At 35.9% G+C, this 18,517-nt stretch overlaps 2 protein-coding genes across 5 annotated transcripts; both read right to left on the bottom strand.

Moving 5' to 3' along the window:
• Nucleotides 1-1,112: 1,112 nt before the first annotated feature.
• PFL (Ribosomal protein S13/S18 family) lies at nt 1,113-2,994 on the bottom strand. The gene is made up of 4 exons (XM_085741336.1): nt 2,856-2,994; nt 2,614-2,774; nt 2,271-2,459; nt 1,113-1,355 (listed from the first exon to the last, which is right to left on the bottom strand). The coding sequence occupies exons 1-4, from the start codon at nt 2,856-2,858 to the stop codon at nt 1,250-1,252; spliced, it is 459 nt and encodes a 152-aa protein (XP_085597462.1). The 5' UTR covers nt 2,859-2,994; the 3' UTR covers nt 1,113-1,249.
• A 1,316-nt stretch (nt 2,995-4,310) lies between these two features.
• Nucleotides 4,311-13,320, bottom strand: GI (gigantea protein (GI)). Of its 4 annotated transcripts, none has more exons than XM_085741332.1 (14): nt 13,199-13,320; nt 12,442-12,641; nt 11,171-11,242; nt 10,982-11,056; nt 10,749-10,891; nt 10,274-10,548; nt 9,936-9,991; nt 9,308-9,548; nt 9,071-9,221; nt 6,643-8,400; nt 6,431-6,499; nt 5,952-6,170; nt 5,336-5,428; nt 4,311-5,055 (listed from the first exon to the last, which is right to left on the bottom strand). In XM_085741332.1, exons 7-14 carry the CDS (start codon nt 9,976-9,978, stop codon nt 4,756-4,758), a joined length of 2,874 nt encoding a protein of 957 aa, XP_085597458.1. In that variant the 5' UTR covers nt 9,979-9,991; nt 10,274-10,548; nt 10,749-10,891; nt 10,982-11,056; nt 11,171-11,242; nt 12,442-12,641; nt 13,199-13,320; the 3' UTR covers nt 4,311-4,755. The 4 variants fall into 4 exon arrangements, with proteins under 4 accessions (XP_085597458.1, XP_085597456.1, XP_085597459.1 ...); XM_085741330.1 differs by having other exon boundaries at nt 11,002-11,056; XM_085741333.1 differs by having other exon boundaries at nt 12,442-12,572.
• Nucleotides 13,321-18,517: the final 5,197 nt, after the last annotated feature.

Here is an 18,517-nt window from a genome sequence, read left to right as displayed (position 1 = left end):
TTCTCAAATTACAATTTATACCCAAAATAATAAAAATACAAAGGGTGATCAATCTTGTGATAAAATGAAAAATTATTTTGATGTAATTTTCTTTAGAAAGAAGGTATCGGTGTATGTATTTTATGATTTAAAAGACTAGGTTCACAGTTTACTTACGTAAATCATCAGTTTGAAGATAAAAAAACTAAAAGAAGTAATCTAGTACAAACATTATACTTAAAGGACTTCTATTCAACCTTGTTGAATTCAGTTCAAGATTGGCACATGATTTTCTCTTCAACCTTATCTTCTGAGGGACATCTGCCTAAGCAATTTTTAAGTAATCTTCAGAGGTATTGGATTCATCACCACATCTTCACCCTTCATCTTACGTCGTTCACATGAAGCACAAAATTGGTGTGAAGTGGCATCCCCTCCTCCTACTCATTTCATACTTAATTTGATGGTACCAAATTTACAACTTGTGTGTGTGGTCTCTTCAGAGATTTTGAAGGCATGTATATTGACATCTGCTCTTGCAATCTAAGTGCAACCAGATTGACTCCCACATTATTGTTGATATGTATCTCAGAAGACTCACAACCACCATTGGCTTCCCCTCCTCCATAACTTAGATCTCTCATGAATTGACCATTCTCAAACATATTTACGGAGAAGACAACTGTTGTGCTAACCGTCTTGAAAATGTTGGTCATGAAGGCAAACATGATTTATAAGGAGTTTTCATCTCCACATCCTTCTTTATTTCTATTACTTTCTGACACTTGAAGCGGAGTCTATTTCCATTTACTTGTGTTGTTCCCTAATTTTCGATGGAATTTCCTTAGTTTCTATTTATCTTTTCACTTAGCAAACCCATTTAAGATCAAAATAGACAATTTACATGTAAACTAATATATCGAATAAAAAAAGTACTATCAAGTACCCAAAGAGCAAATTTTAAGGAACCGTTGTGAAAATTTTAAAATTTTAAAAAATTAAAACCCATTTTCGAATTAGTATTTCTATCTTTAATTCATTATCACGTGCCATTAGAAAGTTAAAAAATCTGAAGAGCAAATTGGTCATGCTAAAGGAGACATAAAGATACCACCATTCAACTAATCAGGCACTTGAACACAAAAACCAAACAAAATTGAAATTGCCAATGCATTCAATTAAAAACCATACAAACTCGGTATATGAAACATGTCTAATGTGCTTAAAATATGCCTCAAAATCATCTAATCTCCAAAACAGGACATCACGCTTAACGCTTCTTTGAGACACCAACAGTCTTTCCCCTGCGGCCTGTAGTCTTGGTATGCTGACCACGAACACGAAGGCCCCAGTAGTGCCTCAAACCCCGGTGATTACTGCATAACAGAAAGGATGTTAGTAAAATTTTATTAACCAGCCAATGCCCAATTTCTCCACATACATCCATTATATTATTGAATTGAATTCAAAATTTGAGTAGTAAAAAAACTCCACATACATCCATTGTATTATTGAATACAGAATTTGAGTAGTAAAAAAATAATGGCATATGCCCAGATAGGATTTATTTAAACTAATCAATTTGCATAAGCAAACTGTTTGGGGAACTTATAGAATCAGTTTATGCCATGTCCATAAACTGTTTTCATCTTATTATAAAAAACAGCTGACAAATAAGCACTTGTATGATTATTTCTTACGCCATAAGTGCTTAATTAAACTGTTTATCCAAACAGTCTAAAATTTTATTGTGTTACTTCATCTCGCGACACATTTGTCCCTATATCAACATGAATATCATACATAGTAAAAAATGCAAATACATAGTAAAAAATGCAAGGAAGACAACGTAAAACTATCTAGCCAAGAGAAAACAAAATACAAGTCATTGGATAAGAGCCAGCCAGCTACTATTTGGTCCAATTCTATTGCCCGTATTTCCGCTTATGGGAAACATTTGATTATTCAAGTAAACTAATAACACTTCCCACTGTTCTATTTTCAAACACTATTGAGAAAGCTAAAGCATCACACACGATCAAAGCAATGCAGTGGTGGTGCATCAGCGGTAGTGCATGAGCTTTAGATTCTCCAATAGTTAATTCTCGTTCTAAAGCATCAAGCAATGGTTATTAGTCCTATCATCTTACTACTACATCTCAATTTTGATATTCCTACATAGTGTTGAAATGTTAATTTAAACCTATACTAAAAAACCAACTGAGTGAGAATCATCTTTATAGTTAACAAAGGCAAACAATCACACAAAAAACAATGAAGTAGCATCTTACCGGATCTTCTTGAGTCTCTCCAAATCATCTCTCAACTTCATGTCGAGTTGATTGGAGACAACCTGAGAGAATTTGCCATCCTTGTAATCCTTCTTTCTGTTCAAAAACCAATCTGGAACCTTGAATTGACGAGGATTCGCAACCACTGTCATAATATTATCCAACTCTGCGGCACTCAATTCACCAGCCCTAAAAAAATCCAACAACAAAAACAACCCATTTCAACAACAATATCAAAAATTTGATTTTTAAATGTGAGATGGATTAAACTCAAGAAACCCATTAATTTTAACAACAAAAATGACTGATTTATAAAAGTGGGAGCAAAATCAGAACAACGAACCTCTTGTTCATGTCAACATCGGCCTTCTTACAGCAGATGTTAGCGAATCTCCTACCAATACCCTTGATTGAGGTCATTGCGAACTGGATCTTCTGCTTTCCATCAACATTTGTGTTCAACACACGCAGAATGTGCTGAAATTCTTCGTTCGCCACCAAAGACTATAACACATCACAAAAAAAAAAAAACAGAATCAGCGATTAAGCAGCTACATCGAGATGAAATCGAGATCGAAAACATACCATTTTAACCTAACTGCGGACGGAGGATTTTGTTGAAGAGGGGTAATTGCCGCTTAAGGCTGTATGTCGCTCTGGGCACTTGAGAATGCGAAAGAAATTTTAGGGTTTGTGAGAATGGGCTAAATATCTTAAGCTGAGTATATAGATTGACGATTTTACCATTAATGTCATAACATATTTATTTCATAGTAAAATAAAATGGTCATTATAAATTTTTAATCGATTTTGATGTAAGAATTCACTAGATTTAAAAATAAAATTACGTCCATTAAAAAAAATTACATGCGATTTGAATGGATTAGATCAAATTTAACGGTTTATTTTATAATGATTTTTTCATATTTTAATATTTTTTATTAATATTAATTTATTTATTTATTGAAAGAATTAAAACTATAAAGATTTCAAGTAGTGCTCACTATACAATGTAGAGCTATCTATATATCTTTGTAATCAAATCTTGGATCGTTTTCGAAACTAGCCATGGATGCAATTTCAAGAAAGACAGAAGAAAAAAAATTTAGAAAAAAATAGTAGATCTATTTTTAGTTGCTAATATTAGCTCCCTTTGTTCAATAATATAAGTGAAGATATATTCTTATTAAGCTAGTGTGTTTATGTTTTTTTTTTTTTTTAGAAGTTAAACTAACTCATCAAAATTGGTATCGGAGAAAATTGAACATGAGATCTTGAGAAAGATCACACTCCACGAACTCAAGTGAACACCACTAGACCAACCCAAATGGTTTTTAATGTTTTTGTTGTTAAGTCATTATTCATTGTTTAGGGCTGTTTAACGTTTCAATATTCACCAAGTTTTTCACCATTATGTTTTTTTAAATTTTCAGTTTCAAATGAACCTAGCTGGCATGGTCTCAATTTAATATCTTGCTATCAAATTTGCTGGGTTGAATATGAGCTGGATATTGATTTTTATGACCATTATTTTATCGAGCGAACAATTCAATCCTTGTTTCTTATATTTGAAAGTTTTAAAGATAGTCTAGCAGATGGATTTGAAAACCTGGATCGCCTTGAGTCAATGTTTGAAAGGGATTGGATTCCTGTGAAAATCTCTTCCCTCTACGCAAGAATACCTTCTTATGACGGAAACTAGTATGATGAGATCAAGGATGATGAAACTTTTAGACCTTTTTTGGTTGAGCCATCCACAATTTTATTCATGACTTTTGGTCTTTAAGATTCAGGATGACAAAAGTTTCATCATCTTTGATATCATCATATAGGTCGATAATTATAGGTCGATAATCGGGTGGGAAAAATAACCGTCTATGGTCTATTGCTGCGTTTGTGTGGTCCGGCTTTGACCATAGTGAAAAATTTGTTTTCAAACCGTTTAGTTATTGGTTGCTTAACATGTTAATGTGTATCTCAGGTGATGTTGCATATTGCAAATAGGAAAACAAGATGAGAATTGAACATGAAATCTTACGATTTGACAATAAAAGAAGAAGAGGAATGCATATAACAAAACTAAAAAATTTGACAAAGTCAAAGTTGTTGTTGGGCATACATTAGTACAACAATTAGAATTTAATTTCACGACACACTATCAACATATATGTATTACACAAAATGGGACAAGGATAATAAAAAAGACCCGGTTACATCTTGTCTTTACAACTGTACATGTCTGTTATATTAAAAGCACAGTCATTAGCAAGGTCATGGTGAACATTTGCTCAGTGTCTACGTAGAGCACATACATAATACAAAATGAGCTTTCTATAAACAAACTGCAATCATGACTGCGGCTTTTTATGACGACCAACAGAATGATGTTTGCATATATGCAAACCTGTTAGTTCCAAAATCATAAATAGTTTCTCTGTAAGTCTAGTGAAAAATGGTCACAGACTAAGATGGTTTCACTTCCATTTCATACGGAAATAGCGCAGCCTAGTTCTTTAGCAGCAGTGTCAAGAAACTTTATAGGCAATCCAGCAGAAATTCTGCTGTGAGCTTCCCATGCCAAGCATTTTTCTATGTCAGCTTGCCAATCAACGACGTCCAACTTGAAGTATGGATAAGAGGGATTGTGGCTGCCGTTTATTCGCAGTGGTTTAGGACTACACCTTATTGAACCGGTATGCAAAATGTCACGGAGAACTGAGACACTCAGAGCACGGACATGTGCACTTGGATGACAAAGGCACCTAATGGTAGCTGCTAGACGACACTGCAAGTGGAATTATATTTACAACACAATCATCAGTCAAATTTTGTAGAACTAAAAGACAAAGCACTTAAAAGTTGTTTGGTAATCTAGAATTAAATGTGCAATTACGAGCTGGCCAAAATATTATCCAAATAGATGAGATCAGTTAAATGGACACAACAACACAATAATGTCCTATCATGAGCCATGTTTCATGATAGAACAGTTGAGCAAAATATACATATTTCATTCATCATATCTCAGCTAAATTAATAGTTTTCAACAAGGGAAGTTTGTTTACCTTCAAAAGGTTTGAAAGGCCATCTGCTACAGCCAATCCTGGTTCTCCAAACTCAAGCACTGGCTGAATTGCTCTAGCTGTCGCTTCCAATAGCTGGCCATCATCATCAACATAGAAATATGAGTATTAGCAAAGCTTCGGTATAGAATGCAGTATATGGAATTTCAATTCCGATAGCTAGTCATTAATCAAAATAACTCTTTGTTGAACAGTTTATATTTAGAGACTAGAATAATGCAAGACATAACTTTCTAAGATCTGAATTTTTAGGTTTTCCAATTGAAAAGCTACAAAATGATGTATTAGTGTAATTTAATAGTTGAGTACACCCTCAATACTTGGTTGCAAGAACTTCTTCAATTCTATTATGCTTTCAATAAATAGCCTGCCACACAGCACGAAATTGCCTTTGACCTTTTAGTTCTTTAATTTAATTTTAAGACCCTGTGACCACCAAGGAGTGACAATGACTTGATGGCAGGGATGGGTGCGTAAGAAAGAACCATGGAAAACGTTTATCAGAAAAAAGTATATGATATGCTTGTCTGAGTTAGAAAAAAATTGATGTAGTTAATGGCATACAAATCAGAGACAATATACTGTTGTAACATTCTACCTCCAGCTGTGGTAAAGTACAAGCTTCTCCATCAACAAGCATCCCATCTGTGGCTCGTAAAAGTAAATCTGATGCACTTGCCAGAATTACCAATGACTCCGCGCTATCATGATTCCTCATAAGTTCCACTATCAATTTAACGATCCGCTGATTGATTCTCCACATCTTCTGACCTAGATCATCATCCTTGGCTATCCAGGGCTGCAATTCCTTCTCCGCCTGACAAATAGCAAGGCCAAGAAACGACGAAACGAGTGAATGTTTGAAATGATAATAGTATAAAATATATACAACTGTGAAACTCTGGTTAGGTGAGGCATTGAGCATCAAATATTTGAAATTTGTAGGCTTTAAAACCCAAATTTTCCAGCTATTACAAATGGTAATTCATAAAAATTTGCAGTCTATTAAACAAATGGATATCCAAGCAGTGGAAAATAATTTATAAAATTATTCATAACAAGACAAAGATTTTAGACCTGAAGAACAACAGCTGTAGCTGCTTTTGCTGGCGAGGCTGATACAACATTGCATAATGCATCGACAACCTACATAACATTAAATCTCAAAATTATCAGTAATGAACCTTTACAGAGGAAATAAAACATAAAAAAAGGTAATTGGATCCACAACATCACATATACATATCATTAACAAAGAAGTTACTGCAGTAGAATATTTAAATTTGTACCTGTCTCCAGCCCTGCTGGGCAGAAGTGCTTTCAGAACATGGTTGAGTTTCAGGAGATGCAATCAATTTGTGCCATAGTAGAGAAACTACAGAGAAACATAACTCCTGTTTCTCAGACAGCATGGATATCAGAAAGATCTGTGTATTGCAATTCAAGCCTATATGCCTGTCCATTGTGAGGAAATTGGCGAGATCAGATGCCTCCAACGAGAAACTGGTGACACTTTTACCCAAGTTATACCCTGATGCTTCTTCATCTGAACATGGAGTTCTTCCAGATTTATGGATATGTTTTGATGGTGTGGAATCAGCCGAAGGTACAATCGACGTCTGCCCAGGGTCAGAGCAGCTACCATTTTCACTCCGATTCTTTCTTTTACCGTCATGACAAACAAGTGCGTCCTTGTAAATAGGTGCGTGAATCAAGGTTGCTTCTAATGGCTCTGCCTTATTCACTATAGATGCAACAACTTTACTGTGGATATCTATGAGATTATACAATGATGATGCCCTGGAGTGAATTTCTTTGTTCCATTTGCAACGTATCAGAACAGACAGAGCATGCATGCAAGCTTTTGACCGTCTAAATAGTTCAGAAACATGTGCAGCAACCATAGCTGCTGCCACTATCTCATTTGAGCTGTAACTCCAAGGAGTGCCAACAGAAGACGGCTTTAATGAAAATAGTGCCTCTAAAATTGCTAAAATTCTGTGAGTATGGCGGACTGCCGAATCTAGGCCATTCTGCAAATCTTGGGATGATCCGTGTAGTGTAACGGGCTTGGCTATATCTTGCACATTATTGGAAACTGAATGATTATTTCCCCGTGACATCAAAGGAAACAACTGAAGCTCACAGGCAAGAGCACAAACAGCAGCCATAACATAAGAATCAAATGCTGCTACAGGACCTTGCTTCTTCACTTTCCTATTTTTTCTTTCTTTCCGGATTTCTGATATTGCGTGCAAGTCCTCAATGATTTCCTCAACTGAATAATTATCTTCACCTCTAGGCTTCTTGCTTCCACTGAATTGGGCTTCATGACTGACACAGACAGTTAAGACAACAAAAAGTAGGCGCGAAGAAAGCTCTACAGATGCACATGATTCTAAAAAAAGTGAATGAACCATAGTACGAAGCTCTGCCACAGCAAGGTTTTTAGAGGCTGAACCAAGACCAAAGAGGTAATTTGCTTTTCTGTTTTGTTCTCTGCTGGACTCGGGTGGAAATGTCCTCTGAAGAATAGCTTCAACTGTAGCAGCAAATATTTTCATAAGGCATGCCTCTGACGGGCTTCCACGAGGAAGATATTCCAGGACCTTAAGTAGAGGTATGTACAAATTCCATGATAGTATGGGAGGTTGTAGTGGGGCTGCAACTATGATCTCTGGAAGATCAACGGCTGAGGAACTTGCAGGAATCAGGCCATAAGCAGCTTCCCAAATGGTGCAAATTCTCCATTCAACTTCTGGACCATGGGCGCAAAGCATTGACGCAATGCCTTGGGCAGTAGCGTCAATAGAGGCTTCAGCAGCAGGAACTTCTATCTGCTTGCTGTAGGATGAAATATAACCACCCAAAGGTTCATGCTGAACTTCAACTCCATCAACTTGTCTAAGAGGAGGAAAAAGCAATGCTGGCTGTGAAAGTATACGGAAAAGCAAAGCAGCTGCAGCATCAGCAGCTATGCCAGCTCTCATGGACATTGCAGTCCCTATTGCACGCAAGAAATGCAAATGCATCCAATTTCTAGGAAGCTGCATTAACATAGAAAAGAAAACAAAAAACACATCAAAATACTTAATAGTATGCCATCCGGTAGCTTTTAATTCAACTTAGAGGCACATATATAATGTATATGACATGCTGCATTTGTTCAGAGAAGGGTTAATGTTGTCAGAATGTAGTGTAAGGGCTTCCATTCTGTTCAGTATTGTAATCAGTCAGTGTTCCAGTGTCTGTTAATTTTAATTCAGTTAGATTAGTTTTCAATTACCGACAATTAATGTCAGTGTCCGTTAGTGTATTAATTTTAATCTAGAATCCTAATTCACAGTACTAGTATAATAAAAAATTAGGAGTTGGGTTATCTATGCACATTGTTAATCTGTCATTTTGAAAATTCTTAAATAAGGGGTATGTTCCTTAAAATAAAAATGCCCATCCATTCCATTCCCCCTCCAAAGGCCAAACTCATGCATATGATTTTAAGTATAGCATTTAAGTTTTTCTTCTCCAGTACAAAAAACTAGCAACTTATCCACACTTGTCTCGGGTTGTGCATTGGTTCAGTTTTTATGGTCGAGTGTTTGGTCTATTATTGGTCTTCCATTCAAAACTTATTAATGAAACCCCATAATAATAAAATGTCGGTTACCATTAACGCCAGCAACACAGCTATTCTCTGTCTTTGAAGATTATACTTACCCTTATGCCAGAAGCATACTCTTCAGCAGCTCGAAGAAGCTCCACAAGCTGCACAGCAGCATCAAGGGCATCCGGAGCCCACGACGGGGGTGCTTCTAGAAGTCCAAGAAGAAGTCTTTGTGTAGCACTTGGAGTAGCAATTGCATAGTATCTGCAAAATTTCGGTATACACATTTTCTTAGGCAGATGAACACATGAACAACTTAATAACAATAAAGGTATTGCGGTGAAAATAACCTGTGAAATAAACGGGCATATGGCTCTAGAGCTGGTAGTCCAGCAACAAGATGTTCATCCAGAGCTGTTGTTGGAGGAGGAAGCAGAAGTGCAGGAACAGCTGCTGCTGTTAAAATAGCAGTTTCATTGCGAGCAACTTCATCATCACAAACACTTAATATAACACCAGCACCATTGGCAACAGCCCATCTGGGAGTAGAAGGCACGAGTTGAGGATGCTTCCCAGAACCACGGGAAGTAGCTAAGAGAAAAAAGAAAAGTCACAACAAAAACATTGAAATCAATAGGAAAGTAACAAATGATAATCTTCATTTTACTGAATAAAAAGTGGATTAGCTGATAAAATGGTGGGTTAATGAGGTGCAGATGGAAGAGAGGCGTGAGAAATTAAAAGGGAGAAGATGAACACTAATGGAACAAAAACATTTTGAGTATAGCAGTAGTTGAACTACATTTAAATGTTACAAAATAGACATTCAACTCAACCAAATTCTCCACTTTCTGAGGAAATGTCTCAAATTTTCTGGTATATCTGTTTACGCATACTATATGGATAAACACCATTCAATGAAATAACAGTATTCTGTATTAACATAAAAAAATAAAAATAAAAATAAAAATAGTATACCAATTGATGGAGGCTTGAGTTCTCCTGCTGCATATTTGCCCATAACACCACTGCACCTGTTAATGCACGGCAATTTTCATTGACATCAGCATAAATGTTTACGAAACCCAAAAGCTTTCCACGTTATATTGTGATAAATCAAAAAAGATGCAAAGCAAATAAACTAAGCTGTTTTATCATTGATTTCTGAAACTTATGAACAGTCAATCTACATTAGTTAGAGGTAACACGTTAAACTAAACAAGAATTGACCATGTACCCCTAAAACTTGCAGACATAGCTAAACATACACAAATACAAGCATAACTCACTAGGTTTAAATTACAAAAAATACTTACCACCGGAAATAGTCACTTCTAATGCCTACGGGCGCAACTAACAATATATCAGTAATCCAGGGGGACAAGGGCCTGATAGGTTTTTTCTCTTGTTGTGCCAAAGCATTATTGACAGCTTTCCCATTAAGTGGCTCACTAGTTGTCGCATGGCTGCCACTACTGCTTCTTTCTGTTTCACTGGATTGCCTTTCCGTTTTGTAAATGGGCCGATTGTAATGAGTTAAAATACGCAAAATTTCACCGCATGCAAGAGCCCATTGTTCTGAATATTCATTCTGAAAAATCATGAAAAGAAGGAATTAAATGATAGAGAGCCTCTTTGTTAATACTGAAGCTGAATAAGTGCTATAAGTAATTGGTTAATAAACAGAGAAACAGAAAGCAAAAATATTATATTTCACAAACAAAGGATTTATTGATATGAAATTGAATTATATACAAAGTAAATAAGAATACCGGGTGATTATATTCATACCTCGTCTTTTGGGCAGACTAAAGATATCAAAGAAGCAAATGGAGGACTAGTCTTGTCATAGACTAGTGTACCATCGATAATACACGAAATAATTGGAAGTACAACTGCATGCCCATGCTCTGGATGATGAAGGACAAATGTTGCTGGATGTACAAGTAAATACAAAGAGAAGTTAGTACACATAAAGTAGAAAGAGTAATATTCTTGTTGACTCAAGCATGATTTAAACTAACATGGGATAAAGCATAAATACCCAAAACGTCATCAAAGAGAATAATTTCCTTCGACGGGTAACGGTTGCGGATCAACTGTCAAAGTAATACAGAACAGTGAGTAACATTCGATAAAAACTCTTGGATCTCTCATGTCAAAAACAACAACACAAAAAATAAGAATGCCGATTTTAATAAATAGAGGTGTACCTCGGCAATATCGTCAGCAAATTGTTCTGATGTAAACTGAATCAAGTACTCAACATATGCAGCAATTTGATCCTAGGGAAAAGCAGAAAACAGAGTCATATAAACCAACGAAATAGAATTACAGCGAGCTTCCAATATTGCAGAAGCCATAAAATGCTTTCATATGCAATACGTGGGAAACTTGTGTGAAACCACATTGAGAAAAGATTATCAATACGTGGGAAACTTGTGTGAAACCACATTGAGAAAACATTGTGGCTCAAGCAGGATTAGTTTCTAGCTTGTGGAAGCTTCTCAGCAGAGTAAAGTACTTGGCTCCTAACTTATAAAAATGTCCTTATAAGTTTATGAGTGAGTAAGGAGAAATTAGATCAGGGGCTTTTGAAAAGGTTGAGTTGCAAAAGGTTGATTTCAACTCATTCAGGAAAATATTATTTAGAAAATTTGTAATTAATTGTTAGATTATTTCAACTTTTCTGATAAATGTTTGCTGAAATTGTAACCAAATTGGCCCCCACAAAGTCATTGCTTATATCACCCCATTTCTGGGACTTTGTTTTACTTGAAAGTTTGTCATTGTCATAGCCAGTAAAATTACAAGATCAGACAGTTCATATCCAGCGTGGTATGTTAAATCAAATTTGATAAAATCATAATATGAATCGTCTGATCTTCGTCCAACGGCCAAGACCCGCTGATTGTAGCATATGCATGGATTTTTCGGTTGCAGAGATTCAGAAATATCACATCACCATGTGTTATTTATATATGTTTGTCTGACGGTCTATGCATATATATGTCTTTAACACCATCTCAATATCTGCTATTCCTCTTGAAGAATACCGATATACAATTTTCAATTTCCTAAAAGTGCTCACACTCTAAAAGATTTTTAACAAATATCGGATCATTAAACAAAATAGAGTGAGTTTATAAACAATACACTACCTATAAAAAAAGTTTTGCACATACATCCAATCGTATCTCACCATTAGATATTTGTGAAGATATTTTATGAAGTAATATGACAAAGTGATATTTTGTGAAAATATGATTAGATATTTAAAACTTTTTCTAGTCTTCATTCAAAACTCAACAAAATAATAATAATTAGGATCCTTCCATCCCATGTCCTTAAGGAACTAGTTAAGGAACCTATAAACACAAAATTTATATTAAAACTCATAAAAAATTAATAAAAATATGTATATACATGAAAAAAAGTTAAGAAAATAAATTTGCTCAAACATGGTAAGAGATTAAGATGATACCTTTTTTTGCTGAACATCTTGTGGGGGAGGCCAGAACAATGAAGAAAATTGAAGACGGTCAATCCACCTTTCACTTGTAGCAGCCATAGAAGAAGTCATCAAAAACATTCAACTCTTGAATCCTTTAGCTTCTGATTATATATGAAAAGCAATTTTATCCCAAATCCATCCAAAACATGATACCAATCAAGTATTAAATCCTGTGTTACCAAACTCCTCTTAGTATCCAAATTCATCATCCACCATAAAAAAATTCATAAAATTTTCATTTGACAGAATAAGACAAACAAATGCATCTCATAGAAAATTGTAGCTATTTCACCGCAATAACTACTAGGTTGCTATGTTGAGATTGAATCTGCAAACTTTAAAACAAAAATGGTTTTTTTTTTTTTGTCATTGATTTCTAAATTTATTTTCACTGTTAAAAATGTTTATTTATTTTAAAAAATTGAAATGATGAAGATAAGGATGAATCTGAAACAGAGTCCTGGTAAACAGAGCAAAATGAAATTTACAAAATATTAAAAAGCAAATATGTCAGATAAATATTCAACAGCTTCTAAAAAAACAATTAAGAAAATAAATAAATAAATAACATGAAACATATATCTAACAACAACTCAGATTCATGATAGAAAAATTATGAAAAATTTAAACTAAAAAATTTCATCAAAGTCACATAAGAAATTAGCACATAACCTGAAAACTGATGATTTAATTGTGTTTAAAAAATATAAAGAAAGACAATATTTACCTGGTTAACTGTGTGTAGAGTTAATTAGTGGAGAAATAATGGAATTTAGTTGTTGAATTGGGAAGATGAGAAGATGTTAGCGTGAAAATGGAGAGTATTTTTGTTTGTGTAATGAAAGGAGTAAAGAAATGATAGAGAGGGGGGTGGTGGTGAGTTTATAGTTTGGAAAATATTTGATACAAGTGGAGAGAGAAGATCTTTAACAGCCTTGTAATGAGAAGCCTAGATCGACTGCATACGTGGATGCGATATTTTCCTCTCCTCTCAGACATCCACGCCATGTCATGTCACTCTATGTATCTATCATGCATGCCCCCATCCTCTCTCCCAAATACCTTAATTAATATTAATACTATTTTCTATAATAACTAACTTGTACTTTTATACTACTATGTAAAAACAAATTTTCTTATTGAATTGCTGAGTTAATAGAATAAACAGTTTTTTATAATAATAAAATTGTCTGAATTATCTTCGTGAATATAACTTAATTGATAAAGATGTTGCAACATGCAATGATTAAAGTTCGAACATCAAGTTATATATTTATTTTAAAGGTGAATTTTTATGCAATGATTGAATTTTTAACAGAGTTCACCTTACTTTGGCTTTATGTTTCACCTCTTTATGTTTCTTTTTTATGCGACTTTGAAGGTTGATCGTCCTGTCGTAAAAGTTTATGTTCCTATTCCCACAAGTATAATACATCAGTCAAGTCCACATATACATGTTTTTCTCTTACCCACTCGTACACCATAACATATGTTGAGCAAATGTCGATCTTTCATCTAGTGGGTCGGAAAAGAAGTTCACAGGCACCTCCTTCATCACAGATACTCGCGCTGCCTGAATATATAAAAAATGACAACCCCCCCCCCCCCCCCCAAACAAATTCATGCATGTATTTGGACACTTGTCGATCTTTCATCTAGTGGGTCAGACAAGAAATTCATAGGCACCTCTTTCATCACAGATACTCACGCCCTGCCTGAATATATAAAAAATGACAACCCCCCCCCCCCCCCCCCCCCCCCCACAAATTCAGGCATGTATTTGGACACTCGTCGATCTTTCATCTAGTGGGTCAGACAAGAAGTTCATAGGCACCTCCTTCATCACAGATACTCATGCCCTGCCTGAATATATAAAAAGCCACACCCCCCCCCCCCAAACAAATTCATGCATGTATTTGGACACTCGCAAAACATGTTGCGCTTTAGGAAGGACGACGTTCTTATTAGTAGAACTGTTAAAGTCAAAATCTATGATCGTATCACGAAGGCCATCCAAAGCATCGTCAAAATCAAATTTCATGCCACTTATCCCAATCTCTCTCAAAATATGATTTTGTAACACCTAAGATTGGACCCTGGAAGTCACAAAAGCGTACGAAGAAGCCTCTACTGTCAAGTATAAACCCAACCCACAACCTTAATAGGTAAAGAAGTCAACCTCCATTGAAGATCCCCGAAGATAGGATCTCCACCAACCACATTGTCTTCAACCGCCCCTCAAAACTCTTTATCAAACAACATAGACGCCTCCTCCATGTGAATCGGTTGGCAAGTTTGTAGGCCATACACGTGCATAAGCAAATTAGAAGAAGCTCACTATGGAGATCTCTTAAATGTGGATGAAAATGCATTAACTCCACAATCGTAAAAGGCTCTCTTCATAGCCAACTTCTCGATAAAGTTGTCGTCTCGACTATCAGCCCCTCCGAGCAATTTCACCCCAACTTCGACCTCCCGATCTCTGAAGGGAACAACCCCCCTATAATATTTATTATCATCCCATGAAGGCCAAAAAAATCTCAGTCTTACGAACATTCAATTCAATGCCTAATTCTGGTACGGACTCCCAGGCGATGTCCATGCTTTAGCCACGACCTCCTCAGAATTTCATACTATAGTCTCGTCATCAAGATACCAAGCATGAAGAAGAAGCTCGCAACTATCTCTGATATGATGATGCCTATATTACTTATGAGTATGTTGATGTGTACACTTTTGTTTTGGTGGTAAGTTTGGGTGGTAAGTTTGATGTGTATATTTTTTTTGTAAGGGATGTATGTGTATACTCGTTGGGTCGTTATTGATGCTTAAATGTATTTTTGATATCTCTATTTAAAAAAAAAATGGTCTCCAATTTTAAAAATTGATTTTTCGATCCTAGGATTTATTTATTTTAATGCATTTTCTACCATCGTTCCATTTTAGGGTTACTTTTGCTGATGAGTCATCATTTATGTGGCCACATTGAATATCCTTGTCATTGATAGTTTTATTTATTTGTTAATTGTTATTTCTAAAATATTTTAACACTTCAAATACAACATTAAATTCTTAAAAAAAAAATACAACGTTAAATTAAAATAACAATTATAAAATTATATCTAACAATGTTTAAATAAATTAAACTAAAATTCATGGTAGTTCCCCCAATTTAGAAAGGAGATAGGCATCAATGGATGCGTTCTTCCTTTCTTATTCGTCTTCAATCATTCTTTCCTAACTTTTCAATCACTCGGGGACTAAGGTCATTGAACTGTTGAACCATTGATCTCATTTAGTGATTTTTTTTACAAGATCTCATTAATTTAGTGATTTGATCTTTCATCCATGCAATGATGTGTAGCTCGATTTAGACATTTTCAAAGAAAGTGTTAAGCCTATGTAGATCGGCAACTAGTTGTTTGTGTTGAACACAAGTTTGAGGCACGAGTAGTAGCGACTTTGTTATACTTGGCAAATCTAAAAGTCATGAAGTTGGAAATTTATGAGTCCAATTTGTGTTGCCATAATGCAATTCTCATTTACAATTGGCATACACCACAAGGTTGCACACTAAATGGCGCTAATTTGGACATCACACAATATCTTTTTTTTTTGACAGAAAATAACTATCTCATTTCATTAATAAGAACATCTTGAATACAATCAGGTAATATAGTGAAATCTTGGATACTAGCATACAACGTGGCCGCCCTAGCAAGTCTATGAGCAACCTCATTTGCTTGTCTCCTAATAAACTCTACCCTTGAGTTTGTGAAAAAGGATGAGAATGTAGACCTACATTCTCTGATGATAGCTCCTAAATCAGATACATCATTTCTAGTGCTATAAAAGCTATCTACTACCCTCTTAGAGTCAAGCTCGAAAATAACATTATTTAAATTCTGCTCTTTTGCCCATCTGATAGCATATAAAAGACCAATGGCTTCTCCCTCAGACACCTCTAAAAGTGGCGATGACCACCTGGTTCTGGCTTTCACTAACCTCCCTCGATCATCCCTGATGCACATCCCTATGCCTACCCGGTTACTTTCTTTGAAGAAAGCAGCATCTACATTGCATTTGAAATGACCTTCGTCTGGCTTGCTCCAAACCGTGTTGTCAATACGCTGTTGCTGTACACCCGCTCTATTGCGGCTATCTTGCGCGTTTTGCCAACCCGTAAGAAGATTAAGGCCTCTGTCACGAACTGCTGCAGTAGTCAAGACTTCATTCCTCCAAATATAGTCATTTCTCTGTTTCCAAATAGACCACATAACGCAAGCCCAACTAACTCGTTGACTCGAGTCTAGCTCCCGCAGTATCTCAAACATGGTGACCCCAAAGCTGAGATTTAATTGAGCATTTTGCTGAATTTTGCTCCACAACCCTAATTGCTGCCAACACTGCACACTCTTTGTGCTACCAAAAAATAGATGCATACTATCCTCATCCTCATTCTCGCATAAAGCACAAGTTTTTGTACAATTTACCCCTCTGTCTTGAAGCCGGACTCTTGTAGGAAGAGCATTCCTGCAGGATCTCCAGAGGAAAGTTTTCACCTTAGGAGGCACCTTAAGATTCCAGAGGAACCCCCAATTTCCATCACAACGGTGAGTACTCAAGTCCACATGTTGACTGAGACTGATACGATATCCACTTCTAACGGAATAGATACCATTTGTCTCTGACTTCCACACTCTTCTATCGTGCTGATTAGGTTCGAAGATAGGAGTATTAAGGATGCGATTAGTATCTTCGTTGCTAGCAAGGTTCCTCAATAAACCAATATTCCAGAACCGAGTGTGAGATATGAAAAGATCTGAAACAGTAAGCTCTTTGAATTCTTCTGGCAGACTTTCTGGCTTCTGTAAAACACCACCATCCACTAGCCATCGTTGGTCCCATACACAAATATCAGTACCTGAACCAATGCTCCATTTGTATCCTGCACTAACAACACTTTTAGCCCCCCAAATGCTGCGCCAAACGTAGCTTGGATTATGACCAACCTTTGAGTCCAAGAAATCACACTTGTTAAAGTATTTTGCTTTGAACAATCTAGTGACAATGTTATGCGGTTCCGTCATGAATTTCCAAGCTTGCTTACCAAGCATAACCTCATTAAAAGCGTGGAGGTTTTTAAAACAAAGACCTCCTTCCTTTTTGTGAATGCTAAGTCTTTCCCATGACATCCAGTTGATTCCTTTGGTGTTCCTTTTGTTATGACCCCACCAGAATGAGTTCAACATTTTCTTTATATCATGTTCAAATCCCTTTGTTCTTGCCACAACCAAACTTCAATCTCCCTCTTGTTTCACCTCCACCATTAATGCCATTCATTTCCATCAAATCAAATCAAAATAGAAATATCCACAATTTCCATTAGAACCTACTTCAAATTTAGTTCTTTTGCACACCACAAGCAAAACCAACAAACACTCCCACCTGTCAGCACTCAAGCATAGTTTCATTCAAGACCTTATATTTTCTTTTCAGTGTTGTTGACCAGTGTAAGCCCTTTCTAACCTGTCGCCTAATTACCTTTTCAAATATAAGAAATTGCAGTTAAGCATCGTAAAAACTTGTGTATCTTTTTTTTTTGTCAAAAGAACTTGTGCAAATTTTGAAGTTGCTCTTGGCTGATGGAAATGGTGATTTGAATATTATTTTTGTTTAAACAACTTGTGAGCATAATTTTAATATTGGGTGATGTTCAAAAAGTTGAAATAATTGGAGCGAGACAGCGGCCAATATAAAGTTCTTGGGAAAATACTTGGCTGACATAATGTCACCGTGACATTAAATCTGGGCCGCACAAATGTACTCATGGATGTGTTGTGTGGCCCAGATGCAAATGGTAATGTGTGTTGTGTGGCCCAGATTTAATGTCACGGTGACATTATGTCACCCAAGTGCTGTCCAAGTTCTTGGCGTTAGTGGTTAAAGAGAAATGATATTTTGACAACCACTTTTTGACAACTTTTGGACAACTTTCTCTCTCATACTCACATGATGCTGTTATCCTCTCTCTTCCTTTTTCTCT

The sequence above is a fragment of the Medicago sativa genome, chromosome 1 (assembly GCF_051527215.1).
Source record: "Medicago sativa cultivar Bolivia chromosome 1, Bolivia_mono, whole genome shotgun sequence".
In the NCBI taxonomy this organism is placed as follows: domain Eukaryota; kingdom Viridiplantae; phylum Streptophyta; class Magnoliopsida; order Fabales; family Fabaceae; genus Medicago; species Medicago sativa.
The sequence above is the reverse complement of the archived record's forward strand: the minus strand, read 5'-3'. Positions and strand labels throughout refer to the sequence as shown.